The 17,382-nt window shown below is 35.7% G+C and overlaps 1 protein-coding gene across 3 annotated transcripts in view; it reads left to right on the top strand.

Annotated features, from left to right (window-relative positions):
- Positions 1 to 17,382, top strand: part of DACH1 (dachshund family transcription factor 1) — a 366,347-nt gene that overhangs the window by 326,501 nt on the left and 22,464 nt on the right. For all 3 annotated transcript variants that reach the window (XM_005148107.4, XM_031048082.2, XM_031048083.2), the window contains 3 exons: positions 4,084 to 4,227; positions 4,684 to 4,752; positions 8,638 to 8,704. In XM_005148107.4, the coding sequence (XP_005148164.1) occupies positions 4,084 to 4,227; positions 4,684 to 4,752; positions 8,638 to 8,660 (236 nt within the window). In that variant the 3' untranslated portion in view covers positions 8,661 to 8,704. The remainder of the gene's footprint in view (positions 1 to 4,083; positions 4,228 to 4,683; positions 4,753 to 8,637; positions 8,705 to 17,382) is intronic.

The following is a 17,382-nucleotide window of genomic DNA, read 5'->3' as shown; positions in this document are numbered from 1 at the left end:
TTTTACAACCTGCCTGATTATGCATAAGTTCTTCATGAGATTTGGAACAAGGAACTTTTTCTCAAAGTTTTACGTGAATGTTACTTATTACACCTGTAATATACAACTTAATTATAAATACCATAGGTGCTGTTATGGACTTTGGCAAGTTGTGATCATTATAAGAAATGCTAGCTACGTAATTACAATTTATATCAAGTTTTAGGAACTTTTTTTCTGTTCGTATGTGTTAGGGTCATATATTGCTTATGTAGGCAAACCATATGTAATAAATATAAAGATAGTAATAATTCATGACTTTTATAATGCATAGTTGATCAAACACATTTGTAGGAGAAACTGTTAAGGTTCTTAATAAGTCAGTAGTATTAGTAGAATATCAAATATTAACATCAGCTCACTGTCAACCATATACATGTTAAAGATTTTCAAATATGTCATTGATTTAAAGGTAAGATGGTTTACAGTGATTTGCATTAACTATTTGCATTATGAGCGTGTTCCCATCTTTCTTTTTGTATCTACTTTTCTGGATATGTATGTCTTGCTCTTTAAGGATGTCTAATTACTTTGCCAGGGACAGTTAACCTCTGTTAACTTGTTGTTTAACACAGACTATGACAAATCAGATATTATTTTTTTGCAGGACTAGACTTATAACTCTCTTCTTGTCCAGTTTAATTATCTGGGAACCAGCTAAATAAGGAATCCTGAGAACACTTGAATTCCCAACCAATATTATTATATCTTTAACTAACATGCTAGCAGTAAGTACACAATATAATCCTGATTCATGTCTTGACCCATTAAAGGGTAGGACTGTGACATCAGTAATCACCCTTTTTAAAATTTTGACTGCACTTTTTTAAAGACAGTTATTATTAACAATTACCACATATGTGCAATGAATTATCCCTTTGTCCACAACTGACCCATTTTTCTCAGTACTGTTGCACTTCTTACACTTCTAAATTTTTGTAAAAGACATGTTAGGATGTGAATCCTTTTACCTCTGTGTCTCAGAACAGCTCAAATATGTATACCTTTCTGGTACTGGGCAATCACATGGGCAATAGGAAAGGTTGGAGGGGAGAGGGGAAGCATCTGTCTTTACCTGAGTTATGCCAACTAGAAGTGAAGTGCCTCATTCAAGTTAATATAAGTTTCCTTTCTGGTCAATAAAGAAAGAGATTCATATATCCTGTTTTCTGACAGGTAAGTGGGGTCAGTTACGCTGTGAAGACTTCTTTCTCTTCCTTTTAGTTCCAGAGGGAATATAGTTGACTAGGATGGACTAGAAACATATGTTTTGAGCAGTTAAAATTAAATAAAATTAATTTTACACAAAACTGTATGTCAGAAAAGAGCATGGGATAGTCCCATATTTTATTCAGGATACTGAAATAATTGACAGTGTTATTTTCAGCATGATGCATTATTTGCTTTTTTATATGTGTCCTCTAATGGTAATACTGCACTGGTAAAAGTGTCAGACCAAAGAGGAATGGATTTGAACACTTAATGGTGGTATGCAGCAGAGCAAATATAATGACTGTCTCTGCTATTGGATACTTCTGTACAAAGAAACTGAAATGATGGATTATTCTTTAAAAACAGATCCATGTAGTAGAGAAAAAATAAGGCCAGACTGTAATTATTGTGAGAATTTATTCTTCCATTAAAGGTAGAAAAATACATAGGAGGCTTTACCTGCTATCAGTTTTCCAGATAACAAGTGTCATGTTTTAAAGTTTCACATATCTTAATGAAAGCATGAGCAAGATTGGAGAAGTATGCCACATCTCTGATAAGTTAAGAGATACCATGTGAAAAAATTGAAATACACTTAAAAGCTACAGCATAGAAACACGAGTCACTGTGTCACATACAGGTCAAAACCCATTAGGTGAATGGGACCTTGAGCATTAGCAATATCTACCTTCTGTTTATCATGTTAACACAACTGAATATCTTTTTCCTCAGTTGCTGCATCTGAATATTTTTGCCTTTTTTTTTGCATTAAATTCACTGCTGCTACTGTATGTTCTACAGAGCCACTTATTTACTGTACTTTTTCTTTCCTTCTTTGTAAGTATTCCAATTAGTGATTCCTAAGGCTGTAGGATGTGTCTCATCAGCTGGTGAAAGTAGGATAATATCTCTTCTGTGAGCAGCTACACAGTAAGGGCTTGCTAATTCTGGCTCTGACTGCTGTAGTCACATCTACAATGTGTCAGCCATGATGACATTTTAATTCAGAACACAACATATGTTTCTTTCTCATTTATTGCAATCACTTTCAAAGTACTTATAATGAAAACATTAAAACCGTGCAATGATTCAAAATGTATTTAGTTTAGCCTTTGTACAGATACTAGCTGTTCTTTGATAGTGTAAGCTAATTAGCCAGTAAAGTAGTTGGTACTATACAAAATGAGAAAGAACCAAAATTCCAAAGTCTTGGATATAAATTATGTAGCTCTTCTGACTACAGGGTATGTGCTTATATTCATTTTGTGTCTGAACAGTTCTGTATAACAATACAAAATATCCAAGATCTCCCCATAAGTGGTTATTCTTAGCATATAAATTAAATAGTGACAATGATGTTTCCCTTTACAAGTTTTGATATTTGCATTTTTTGAAAGATACCACCATCCCACACTATTGGAAATGGGGAGTATGAACTGATGGAAGTATATTTTCACCTTTTCCAGCTATCATCCCTAGGCGTTATTAGAGGTTACTTTGGGATAAGATGGAGAGCTAGACAGATCTTGGCAGTCAAACCTAGTATCACCTTCTATCTGGTTTTGGTAAGGATAGTTCCTTTAGTGTGTGTAAAGAATTCTTCAGTAGTAGATAATTTTTAAGTTAGTATCAAAATAACAGACTCTCCAGGAAAAGGTTATCCGGGAAGATCTCATGAGAAATAATCTTCTAGCATTCACCTCCCTGAAAACCACAAATGGGCTACATAAAAAAGGTTGAGATGTGGTGGGGGAGACAGTGATATGCTCTCTGATTTTACATGATTTATATACAGGCTCTCTTTTTTATCGAGTAGAAAAAAATGGATTGCATTATCTTTTTCATGAAGTACACAACCTGTGATAATGTTCCTTCAGTTACGGATCATGCAAGTTTTAATTTAGTGGTTGTAAGTCACTGGTAACATGGAAAAGAAAACTGATAAAGTTGCATTCTGATTTTGCAATGCAATCATTTCCCTTGTACAATTTGAACTGAAGAGATACAAGGAAATAGTTTTTCTAAATTAGGGGCCTCTAATGCTTAATTTTAAAATACTCCTTCCTCTCCTAATATTTTGTCTCCCACTTGACAAAGCAAAGTAAAATTTACTTGGCTGAGGGATCCAGCGCTGTAAAGGATTTGCTGTGAGTTCAAGTTTAGTTGCTTGAAGGGATAGGAACCAACAGAGCTAGAAAAAGAAAAGACAAAGGGAAATGTGGATAAGAAAAATATATGGGAAGAGACTGAACATCAAGAAGTTGAATGGCTTGCAGGAAGAAGCAGGTTGGAGGGGAGTTAGAAAAGTCAGTGCTTCTCCGCAAGGAATGAGAATCACAGCAAAGTGGGGTCTGAACTCCTCCCGCAGCCTGGGCACCCAAGCAGCTGGATCTCCCTCTGGTGGGAGAGAAGCTGCAGGCAGGCAGGCCGACAGGGAAGAACTTCATTGCTCTGTGTATACCATATATTATGGGCAATAACAAAACGGTGCACTTAATCCTGAAAAAAAAAAATCATTTATCTTTAGAGACAGAGGCTTATCAATGTCAGATGTGCAAAAGAACATTTCACTGCTGGTTTTCTGATTTGGATGTTCACAGGTTCTCTTCTGTTTATAAACAAAATATATGCTATAACTGAATATCACTTACAGTTTTCAGTACTGTGGATATCCCAATGTGATTCCAGTACATTTCAAGTAATTGAGATTGTTGTAAATTCATCAGTTTATCTGAATTGTTGCATTTGTAGCATTTCTGGAACTCTTAATAGGTAATTGTGTAGCAAAGTTTCAAGTCTGATTCTGAGTTCACTGAATTTCTTTTTTCCTAGCAATAATTCAGAAAAGGCTAAAGAAGGAAAAGAAAGCAAAGAGGAAATTGCAGGAAGCACTTGAATTTGAGACCAAACGACGGGAGCAAGCAGAACAGACACTGAAACAGGCAGCTTCAACAGATAGTCTAAGGGTCCTAAATGGTAAGAAGCCTCAGTGTCATTAACTTTTAATTTAAGTGCCAAAAGAAGCTTGTTATATTGAATATTTATAACATGATGGGAGAGAAAAGAAAGAAAATCTCTTTTCTTTCCTTAATTCCAGCGATGCCTCTCTCTTTATTGTTTTATTACTTTATATAGTGTGTGCAAATAAACTCACTGGAGAGAATGTTCAAACTAGTACAATTTTATATTATTAGCTTGAGAAGTCAATTTTTTTTCTTCTTTTTCTCCCCCCTTTTATGCTTGAAAAATCTATTGCTCATTAATCTTCCTAGTCTAACAAAAAATTGTCCTTGCCTCCAGTCATTGTTCAACATTAAAAAAACTGACAAATGTTGATTTGTCAGAATCAATTCAGAATTGGAGTAACAGGTTGTAAAAAGGCTATAAGAATCGAATGAAATATGTGTCAGTCTTACCTTTCTATGTTTCTAGACTCTCTGACCCCAGAGATAGAAGCTGACCGCAGCGGGGGCAGAACAGATGCTGAAAGGACAATACAAGGTAGGAATTTGCAAAAGGCTATAAATCTAGATCTTGCTATATGAGTTTTTCCTCAGCTTTAGACTGCTATTCAAGCATGTAGCCTACCATCTGGGCCACATCAAAACAAGTTCAAACAAGGTCAAGTTCATCTTGCTTGTTTATAAGAGCGAATACATTCTGTACTGATAGATTTTCTTTAAATTAATAGGTCATTTTTGTTTATACAGAGCAATTAAAGAAGAATAATTAATTTGAAGCAATATTGGGTTGAATCTCAGACATGCTCAATGCAGGTTTTGCGTGCATGCGTAGTTAGATTTTTGAGATAACAATGTTTGTAAAGGTATATTTGAAACATTTTAAGCCTTTTAACTATACAAATGGCTGAACCTAATGAGTATCATTCAAGGTATGATGAGAATTTCATAGCTAATATTCAGTGGCAGTTACTGAAAGGTGTGTTTCAATAAGCTACTCTGAACATTAATGATAAACATTTTATTCCCTTCTAGGATTTTTCATTTACTATATCCCATTATTTACATTTTAATAAAACAAACCTGCTGAGTAAATTTATACATGAAATACTAAAGAGAGTGCTATTACTTTGCCTGTGAATTTGAATGTATATATGTATTGCAAACACCAAGATATTAGCAAAGAACACATTTTTAAGATAGTATTTGTGTTATAATGTCTTCTTTAGTCAACAGGCTAAATCTACGTAGTGAATACTAAACAGTAAAAATAACATTTGTTTTAAATTGTAAATGAAGATGCATTTTTCAGAGGCAAGCCTAAAATGATTAGCTCCAGTAATCACTCTCAATTGCCTTTATTTTGCATTTTGAAGTCAATCATCTTAACCATATCGTTTGACATCTTCTCTGTGTTATTTAATTGCATTTTCTAGCTCCTTAGGAGTTTTTACTGGTGTGCCACAAGGAGGCTGTAACAACAGATGAAAAAGTCAACAAGCTTTTAATGTATTGAGCATATAAACAAATACAAAAGAGGCAATAAGTTCTGATGAAAGACAAACACACGAATTAAAACAAAAATATTTATATTTAAAACTAATTATGTCTGCAAAGTCAATAACTCAGCAGTTGGAATATGCCAGATTAAATGTTGCCTGGGAAGTGGGCACATGTTACTAGGTTTGCTATCACAGAAACCTGCTTTCCTTCCCATAAAATGTCTGCTATATTCAAAGCACCATTTGATGTAATTCTTTTAGTAAGAATTCAGTCATTATGTCATTTTGTTATAATCCAGTCATTGTGTTATTTTCTTTGGTGCAAAGACAGACTTCTAATTTCCTGTGAGGCTGTTCTGTTACACTAGTTTCTGCAATACCTGAGCTCTTTGCAAACATTAATTACTTTATCTTCAGAGCATGCCTGCAAGGAAGTGAAGTTTGGAGTATTCCAATTTGAAAGCTGGGAAATAGAGTCACAGACACATTAAGATGACAAACTACTTAATTTCCAAGTGTTGAGGACCTAATTTTTCAGGAGACTTTGCATTTTTTTGGCAAATGTATTCAGGTTATTCAAATCACTGTTCCTGCTGATTTCAGTTTCACTTATGGGCTGAGATACTAAGCTGGATATTTATAATATGAGCAACACTGGCTGTTTTGGACGTATGATTTCTAAAGGAATTTTCCCAAACTACATAGGAACAGCATTTCAGCTTTTAAACCATGATTATCCATCCTTTTCCAGCTAACCTCTGCCTTCTTATGCTCATTTCATATATTTCCATTTCTACAACAAATGAAATCAAGGACTTTACAGGCAACACTCTCAATAATGATGACCGTTTTCTTCATTCATCTGTCTAAAGTGTTGCAGGTTAAAAACCCCAAAATCTTTACATTATTTAACTGAAGACTGGACCATGATAGATTCTGATCATGACATTGGACCATGTTGCAAAGGCAACCTTAATTCTGACATTTCCTGTCTCTACTTTGCAGTCTTAACATAAAAGTAAAACAGGCTGTTTATAAAGAAAAGCGAAAAAAAAAAAGAAGCAAGAAATAGACTTACAATTACTTATGGTTTAAAATATTCAGCTTAGTTATCATGCAACAGTTCAGACTTTTAGACCTACGACAATATGTAATCCTACAACCCAACTGTAACTATAGGAGCTTGTTGTCTTTGCGGATCAGCTGTTACAGGGTGACAGGTTTCAGAAAGAGTTCAAGAAATAGTCAGCAGTGGATGAGTAATGCTACATGCCAGGACTCTTTGTGTTCACTTCCAATATTGGAAGGAGGATCCCCTTTCACCATAAGCTCCCTTTTCTCTGTGTCACCCTTAGCACGTATCCCCATGTCTCTGTCCAGTTCCTCCTTGCTTCTTCGTCCTCACTCCATTTCCAGCTTTTGTCAATGGCTAATGTCACTCTTTCTTTGCTGTACATTACACCTTTTTTTTCACTAACTCCACATTCTTCCAGTGTTCTCTTCTGAACTCAGGTTTCATGCCACCCTGACCCCCTGCCCAGTCATTTCACGAGTTGCATCGACATTCACCATTACCAGCCTTTTATGTTTGGTGCCACATCTCCATCTGTATTCCCTGCTTTCCCCTGCCTTCCTATCAAGTTCTGTACTGCGTTTAGTACACATTCTGTTTCATCTTCTGCATCCACCTGGATATCAGGGAGGGAAGCACTGAAGAGCACTCTCTTCTTATTTCAGTATTTAGCACAGCAACTGTTTGCAGGAATGAGGAGAAACAGAAGCAGGTTAAAAGCTGCTTCATTCCTGCAGCACTGGGATAAAGCATGCTCAGTACAGATGGGCTCCTTGGACAATTTAGTTGCAAAATTCTGTAAAAGCTTTCCAATGAGTGAATCTGGGATTTTTCTTATATTTTTTGAACTTTTATCAGGACAACAAAGACTGTATCTTTCCAATTTTGCAATATTTCTATTATATCCTTACACTTTATCTGTAACTGATACATTATAATGCATCCTCTAGTATGCATTATAGAAGCATTATTATATAGAATATACAATATAGTCCATAATAAAGAATACAATACTATCTCATGTTTCAAGTTCTGAGAAAAAAAATACTTGCAAGGGAAATACTTACGTGCTTCTCATTCCTCTCACAAACATATCTCTATATCAGTATCAAAGCCTGTCAGGGGTAATAGTCTTTTTATCCACAATCATTATTTTTTTTCTTTCAACTTCCTGTATTAAGCATGCTATGCAGTTCTGTGACTAAGCAAACAAAGGTAGAAAAGCTGTTGTATTTTGTGGGCAAGTGAAATAATTGAAATACCAAGTGTAATGTCAGCATTTAGGAAAATATACAAGGAAATCATAATAAAAATGAAAATTTTATCTACTATTTTTTATAAATAAAAGGATACTTCTCAACTTGCAGTTATATTTAATGTTGGTATTTTTAGTTATCGCTTCTGTGAGTAAGGAATAGGACTAATTTAAGTGTAAAACATAATTGCATTTGTCAATAAGGGGGGGTATGTTGTGTTCTATCTTTCATCATGTAGCACTCATTCAGATTTAGTTATGGAAAGTCTTTGTAAGATGGGAGTGATAGTAAAAAGAAATTTGAGTATGAGACTATAAAAATAAGCTGTACAGTTTATTTTAGGGTTGGGTTGGGTTTTTTTTTTTTTAAATACTGGGTAGGTAACAGTTTTGTGGAATATCCATAAAATACTAACAAATAATCATAATTAAATAACCCCATTATGGGTCTCAAATATATTTGCATATTTTTTATCGATACAAACAGATACAAAGTTACTAGGAGCTGGTGTAGACACTGGTTTTAAATGTTTTCTTTCTTGCTTCTGTTTAAAATAACAATAAAGCAGATTATCCTCTTCTCCATACATATTGTAGGTTCACTAGATGCCTATGCCTAGCTCCCAATCCGGTTTCCCAAGACCCCCTCATCCCACACAAAAAGGTACCATACAAAGATAATGTTTGACTTTTATATACTGTTTTGTTACCAGACCTCTTACTAAGCACTAGAACAATAACATTTACTACCGCTCTTACTTTCCTATTTCCACTGACATTTTCTTCCCCATCTGCTTACTTACTCCATATTTTACTTACTTACTGCATACTTACTCCATATTTTACTTCATACTTACTTACTCCATATTTGCTGCCTGTGTTATTAATTTTTTGCTATAAATGCCACATTCCAAGTTTTCTGTCCCCCGGTAGTTTATCTCCAAAGTCCTGTACACTCATCTTCATTACATTTAATCACTACCTTTATGCATTATCTGAACCTCTAAAAATGTTCTTCTGAACTGTCTTCTGTTAATTCTGCACTGTCTTACCCATTGACCATTCTTTTCATATGGTCTTGTGGTATCCCTATCATGTCTTCCTTTTCGCAAATTGTTCACAAATTGTTTTGTACTTTTCTCCCAAAGCTATCCTGTTAAGAACAGGAAGCTTAACCATTTTTTTTTCTCTCTCGGGCTGCGATTTTTTTTGTCTTCTCTATTTCTTTCCTGTTTTCTAGCAGTTGCCTCAGCCTGTACCATTTCTACTTTCTTCCAGTTAATTTCCATCTTCTACATGCCATTATTCCAGCTGTTTCTGAAACCAGCTTCACTGTTTTCTGTTCGCAGTCTTCTCACCCTGTTCAGTTTCCATGAATACTGAGGCCTTTATTTTTTACCCAAATGCCTGGTTGTGTTCTGAGAGACCCTTTGCATTGTGCCTGTCCTCAAACTTTTTCTGTCCTACTTCACTGTTTCAGTCAGTTTTGACTTAGCTACGCATTTTCCTCACATGCAAATTCTGTTCCTTTTGTCCATCACTCAATATTTCATACCTCTTTTCCTTATTCTGCTGCAACTTTTTTTTCATTCTAGGACATTATCAGACTTTCTCCAAATGAGATTGTTACTTTACTCTCCCTGTCCCGTAGCAAAATCAAGTTACATTTTCTAAGCCCTTTCCCACCCACTGTTTCTTCTTGCCTTTTTCTGATTTTCCATCTCTTCTGTAGGCTCATATTAACAGTACAGTTCAGTATAATTCAGATTGGCTTCAGACCATGCTTTACTGATGTAAGGAAAAGAGACACTTAGCTACCATGCACATAAAACCTTCCAGGACCGTCTGTCTCTTTCCCTCTCAGTAAAGACAAGGCAGGAAATGGAGATGTTGAGCAGATTCAGGAATAAAGAAAGAAAACAACTGCAACTCAGCCCACTGACTGACTGCATAGTCCTGTACGAAGTGACTTGTAAGGCCTTTGAAGGCTACTGAGGAAGAGTGAGAAAGAAATTATGATTCAGCTTTGCCCATGCCAAGAGCTTAGTGTGTTCATTTTGCTGTCTAAGTACTAGGGAAAGGTGCCCTGTAGCTGCCCTCCACATTAGTTGAAATTGCCTAGATATAGCTTCAGTCATTTGTCTGATAACCTAACCTAAATTGTTTTCTATGTTGGTTTGAAATTTATTTTTCAACTAGCAAAATCAGTGTAATAATCTCACCGAACAGTCCTTGCTTCTTTCTTGCTGTATGTGTGTCTGAAAGATAGCTGTCTGAAGGACTTCCACATTGAAAAGACTCTTCTGGTAGCTCTGCGAAGCTTGTGTACAGAGTTCCACTTCTGATATATAAATCTTGGACAAAAGCATGTGGAAATATGTGATGATATTTTTTATGAGATCAAAAACTTTACTGAAAAGGGCCATTATCAAGACTGTTAAGTCAAGCATTCCGAAATTAGGAAATGGTAGAATTAAGGCTGTCTTCCGCACCTTTGTTCAACTGTCTTTGTGTATGCATCGTGATATAATCTTTAATTATATGATTAGATACTGTATTTTTCACAGTACTCTGTCTCATTCAGTGCAGGGGACAAGGATATAGTTGAATAAATGGATATTCAATATTTTCTCTATTTTTGGTGCTCACTGTGTGCTCTCATGTTTTATATATTACCTGGTTTGTATATAATACTTTCATCATTAGGCATCATGCTTTACAGAAGAGGCACAAATTATTAACTCAGTTTCTTTCATATGACAAATCTTAATTTTGGCATATCTTGACAGTTGAGTGTTTTGCTGCACCGTTTGAATAATGTCCTAGGTAACATTTTCCTTGTGTTTTCCTTTTTACAAGTAAGCTACAGTCAAAAGTTTCACAACCTTATGGACTATGAATCTTTAGGTTCCTAGTGATAAAGCTAACAAAGTAACTGATAAACTGTAATACCTTATTATGAACAATATGGTATAAGGAATGACCATTTTGCCATGGGGTTTTACAGATACTTGTTGAGATAAAGACAATCGTGGGATACATTTCATGCCCTTGGGCACAGAACTGTCCTTGCACTTTTCTTGCATCCTGTATTTAACAGTGTCTCCATCAAGCTTTCTTACTCGTGTTTCTTCCTTATCTATGGCCTAATTTTCCATTTCCAAATTTCATAATCTTGCCTCTCTTTTGCTTACCTTTCAATGCGAGTTTCTATTCATTTTCAGTTATAATTCCAGCCTCTAATTTTAACTTCTCACACCTAATATCCTTGTTAATCAAGATCCAGGCATCTGCGGATAGTGGCTTCTAACACTCTATCCATATGCCACACATCCATTTACTTGTCAAGATTTCTTCCTCTTCAGATGACTTTAGCTTACTTTCTTACCCTGTATGTCTTCTGTCCTCCTCTTTCCTTCTATACTCAGGCACTGGGTCCTGTTCTTGTCTGGTAAGTCCAAACCACTCAATCCTTCAACTTCATTCTCCGTTACTGTCAGCCAACCATTTCTTATTACTAGCTCCCTTTCACAGTGTTTTCCAGTGTACTAATTTCTGTGTTTTTATGTGTTTAACCAGTCTCTGTCACTCCCTCTACTTACATTTTCTGTCTCTATTTTCAATTCCAGCTGCATTAGACTTCTTGTCCTAATTTCTCTAAATCTTAAGTTTTATAGGAGTTTATGGTTTATAGACTTAGAGAAGATTACTGTTGGCTGTTACAGGACACATTTTGCAGTGCAAGACTTCTCTCAAATTAACTAATGATTTTTTTAAAAATAGTTTTCAACATCCTTAAATGACAGGACATCTGTTTACTTTCTGGGTACATCAGTTCTCTTTGCAGCACATTTTAACTAAAATGCCTTTTCTTTTGTGTTACTTTCATTTATTTTGCCCATGGTACTGACTGTTATGACCAGCATCAAGTCAATTTCTCTTACCCATTATCCTCTGTAGAGTCTCTTCAATAGTAGTATCTTTCTCCCAGGGCTTCTCTCTCCTATCTTTCTATTTTCTCTCTTGCTCTCTGTGTCCACCCTTCCTCTTAACCAAAAGCAATTCCATTTGCACCCATAGACCCTCAGAGACAAGGTCATCTATCTATATAATGCGGTGTAAACCAATGGTCATATGTTCTCTACAGTACTGATTGATTAAACCCAAGAAAAGGAAAGCATCTGATTCTTTATACATTTTACCAGGTTTTTTTCTTGCTTTTTTTTTCTCATTAAACTACTTAGAAATGTTAAATACATATATAAACTTGTAAATTTTGCATTTTTATTCAATTGACACTTGTTTAGCAGGTATTACATTTTTATTGCTGCTTAGTAAGTACTGAGGATTATTTGTTATCATTTATTTTTACATGGGACTTCTAGCACAAAGGTGCTTCAGTTTAGTATAGAGCCAAGGTTCCCAAATGGATTAATCAACTCATTTTGAGAATGAAAATACATTCTCATTTTCCCGTGTGACATCCTTCCCTGCTGAACTTTTCAATGCTGTTTCAGCTTTCTTATATTATTTCTTTCCCATTTTCCTTTCCCCTGTGTTTCAGTCTCCCCCTCCCTGCCAAATACTACTTCTGAATATCCCAAATCTTCCTTATTAGGCCACTTCTTTGACCTGTGAGGCAGCGTCTGTGTATGATGTGAAGTTATGCATGTGCTGGTTGACCAGGTGGCTGACTAGGAGATGCATACATTCTGAGGGATCAGTGACAAGCTAGGAGATACACATTTTCTGCTGGACATCTTGTTGCTGCCTCTTGGCAGCTGGGCAAATCAAACAGTACATGATGCTTCTCAGCAGCTGATGGGCCAAACAAATGGTTTTTCAAGCTGCAAGAGACCCACGGCCCACCTGTTGCACAGGCCTGCTATAAAGGTTGAACATTTCAGCAGGGAAAAGAAGTCAGGAGCTGGAAACAAAGCTGTCAGAAGCCTGGAAGGCAAAGGGTTTTTTTTTTTTCTAGATATATTGAATAACTGCCCGAGGAAACATCTGCTACTTTGCTAGGCTGTTTATGGAAACAAACAGCTGACTATTCTAGACCCACAGAAATATGAAAAGGTTCTGTAAAGCAGCAATTACAAAACAGTGGTCTGGGTTTTTTTGGAGATGAGCTTTTTTATGACTTTTAAGCCACTTAGCCTGATATTCCGTTATTCCGTCTTTAATTCCAGATTAAAAAAAAAAAGAAAGCAACAACAAAAACAGCAAAACAAAAAAAAACCAAACAACAGCAACAGAAACAATCACTCCTACAAAAATAAACCCAATACATAAAAAAGACCACAAAACCCACAAAAAACTAACAAACAAAAAAACCCAAACCCCCAACAAAGCAAGAACACAAACCCCAAACCAAACCTAATACTTAATTTGTCAAGGAAAACTCTATTTTTCACCTTAGGAGTCAACAAGCAGTAAGGTCTGCCTATGTGAAATATCATGTCTTGTGAGTGTGTCTAACAGATAGATTTTGCATTTTTCTTTTTACCTCTCTGATTATCAGGCTTCCTCTTTAAGTTTTCCATTCTTAAGGTTTCTGAATTTCAGTAAGGCAACTGGTTTCAGTCTCTACAGCTTTGGTTAACTGCAGACATAAGACAGGCCCATGCCCTCCTTAGGGCTATTCTAGCTACAAGTAGTGATCTGAGCTACCAAAAAACTGTGAAAATGACAAGAGCAAAGAATGGAGCAAAGTTGTTGTAGTGACCCACTAGGGAGTGATGTCTGCTCTCTTGTTATTGATCCTTCTCTGCATGCCAGGGTTTGTCAAACAAATTGATGCATTGGTGAAAATATATCAATTTTAGAAGCTGAAGGGGAGAGTCTTTCCTGTGTTGCTCTTCTCTGTTGTCTTTCTTATACTCAAAGTATTTTAAGATGAAGTGGTGTTAAAGCGGGGAAACTGTTGGAAGTTTAGTGTCTAACCCTCAATGACATTTAGTTTAGCTGCTTTACTAATTCCCTTTTGTTAGTCTGCCTGATTGTATTTTATTTTTGTTCAGTCTTCCAAAAATATTTGCTGGTTAAATACTGTTCCTATTTTGCAGTTGCACATGCTTAAAATGCTTCATTTTCCCTCTGATTAGTGCCTTAAACTTCATCTGCTTTTTGTCTGCAGTGTGTAACACTTCGTATTGTCAGGGTCGTGCACTTATTATTCAACTGTACAGTGCTGTGCACTTCAATGAAATTATATACATATAATAAATAACAACAATCTGTGTGTGCTACTTTGAATTTCATTACTGTTGTGGAAGCTATACTTTTGGAAATAGGTTCTCTAATTTTTACACATTTTAGAAAAAGCTGGGCACTCTCCTGTACATTAATTTAAATACTTTATTTTCCCTAAGAAGAATAAGCCTTCCTATCTTTACAGCCTCACTAGTTTTAAAGACATTTGTCTTACTGATTTTTTTGGCTTGACACACAATCCAGTATAGTGCATATTTTAAACCTAAATTGTACATTAGACATTCATGATGTCTTCTGCTTGTTTGTTTTTTACTGTTGAAATCTGAATAGTCAGTGAGAAAACATACAGCAAGGATTTATTTTGCTTCATATTTCCTTGACCATGAGTAAATACTGAAATTATCTTACCATGCATGGAAACCAAACAGTAATAAGCATGTTCCCTATCCCCCTCCCTAGGAGTCCAGCACTTTGGCAGGTTTTCAACCCAAACTAATCAATTAAAGACAACATTGATTAACTTAAACAGAAGGTGGTATTGATGCAGGCAGTAACCTATAAATAGACAATGGTTTCATAGTGTTCATAGGTCATTGTCAGCTACACCTTTAAACTTTAAGGTACATAATCCTGTTATCTATCACCCAAAAAGCAAAGGAAGGGCATAGAGTTAATGAACAGTTACATATATGTTGCAAAGTATTCTAATAGAGCCCTCTTATTCAACACTTATACTCTTACATAAACTTTTTCACATTCTCTTTGAAATTGCTATCTATTGCAATTTACGTCTCATTTTATAGCTGCATATATACGAAGCTGCTGGAAATCAAATATGTTCATTACTTTTCTACTGAGATAAATGATTAATCAATCAGAGGCTTTCTTCCAACATAGTACTTTAGTGCACTTTTAAAGCAACTATGTGTAAAATTAATGACTAAGCATGAACAGAGTCAAATGGGAAAATTCAGGACAGTAAGAATATTAAATAAAGCACATTGTGCACCGAAAAGGCTATTAAGGCTTTATATAGAATTGTTTTGCTCTGTTGCATTTTTGTTCATCTCTTACTCCCTCTTTCCTCCATGTTCATATTATTCAAACAGGCAAGGATAGGATCTACGAATTCTTACCTAACAGACTTCTGAGGTCACCCCAGTTGTCTTGCTACCTGAGAGAGAATGCCACTGCAAGCCACTAAACTACCTATTTTTTTCCCATGAGTACTCCATTCCATTCTTCTTCTCCCTCAGAAGGTAACTGAAACCTGAACAGGCTGGTAAAACACACATTCAGTGTGTTTTAGCATAGTATCATCATCTGAAAAACAAATCAGGTTTTTTCCTTCCATGGAAAGAACTAAAAGACCTTATTTTTTTAAGCCAGGATGAAAAAACCATTAAAACATCACTTCAGTGAAATGGTGTTTCTGTAGCCTATCATGAAAAAGATATAAACAAAGTGGATTTCTTGTTCCTTCACAACTGAACTGTAGTCCTGTGTCTTTTAGGTTGATTGAGGAATTAGATCTGCTGACTGTAAGCTGTTTGCCAGTGTTCACCTCTAAACTGTGTAGAGAGCTGTTCCTTTTTTTCTCTCTCCTTTTATTTCAGCCACATTTACTACTTAGACAGGTGTTGGAAAGTGGTATCATGTCAGCTGTGTCATAAAGGAGATTGTTCCTTGGCATTTGGTTTTTAAACCATTATAGACATAAAAGTGCCTGATGTTTGTGTATCACCCCCTTATAAAGTAACTTCATCTGTCAATATTATACATTATAAAATATTATTGTATATATCATATATATTATTTGATTATTTCTTGATTTGATATAATCACCCCTCACATATCAAGTTGACCTGTGTGTTCAGCTTTTGGCAAAAAGACTGGATGTAAACTCTAGATTCTGTTGTTTCTACATAAATGTAACCAGTTTCGTTAAAATTATTTGCATAATGACATTTAAAAGGTTTGAAACTACAATAAAGGGGTAGGGAATGGATTGTTTAATTTATATATGTTCTGCTAGCTTCCTAACCCAAAGCTGCACTGAATTTCATTCTTTAGCTTCCTTGTGTACAGGCAGACTCAGTAAAGGAATATAGCAAGTAACGTCATTTCCCTTAAAGCTTTACACAAATGTATTTTGAGATGATGACTGTGAGATGTTAGGGTCTGTGCTGATAAATGACTTATTCTGTTTATGTAAGATATGTGTTCATGAACCTATATTCCTGATCAGGTAGATTCCTGATTCAGGTACCTTTTTTCATCTCAGGTCTTGCTGTCAGACTCACCTGCAAATCCAGATTTTGAGCCTGAAGAACTGTAGCAAGTTAGCCTTGTGAACATTAAAAGAGGGTTTTTTTAACTGTGGAGATCAACAGGGGAAAAAAATATGAAGGTACTTATTTGGAAGCATCACTCCTATTTGAAGCATTTTGATAAGGAGTAATGCAGAAGGCAATGAATAAGGCAAAACCTTTCAAGTTCTCTGTTTCCAGTTGTTAAAAGGGAACAGCCAGTGAAGGAGTGACAATTCAAAGAAGTAGTCTAGAAAAATATTTTTGGCATATGAATTTGTTTATACAGCTCACACAGAAGTAGGCTTTAGTAGGAAAGACATGAGAAGAAACAGTATGTGAAGTTACATCCAGATGGGGCGATAGGAAAATGAGGGAAAGGGATTTTTTTTCTGAGAAGAGATTTAGACAGTGTTGTATTGAAGAGTCAAAAGTAACAAACAGAATACCTTCATTTTGAACTTCACTGACAGGCAAGATGAAAAGAGTAGTTCACAGTGACTAAGAGGAGTAGTTGTGGTAAGGAAGAGGAGGAGGAATCAGAAGGGGTGAATGATTAAGATCTCTGTTTCCCCAATCTGAGATTATCAGAGCAGCTAAACATTCACACAGAGAATCAGAAAAACAGGCTGAGGTTTTAGGTCAGACAGAAGGGAATAGACAGGGGGTACAAAGGGCTTTGTCACTTGTCAATGAGGATATGATGGTGGAATTTCTTTTCATGGATTAGATAACTCAGGTAGAAAGCTGGGAGAGGGAGACAATGGGAGGAGGATCACAGTCCTGAGAAACTGAAACGGAAAGTTGAGGAAGAAGC

Source organism: Melopsittacus undulatus, chromosome 2 (genome assembly GCF_012275295.1).
Source record: "Melopsittacus undulatus isolate bMelUnd1 chromosome 2, bMelUnd1.mat.Z, whole genome shotgun sequence".
Taxonomy (NCBI): domain Eukaryota; kingdom Metazoa; phylum Chordata; class Aves; order Psittaciformes; family Psittaculidae; genus Melopsittacus; species Melopsittacus undulatus.
This window is presented reverse-complemented; position numbering and strand designations above follow the sequence as displayed.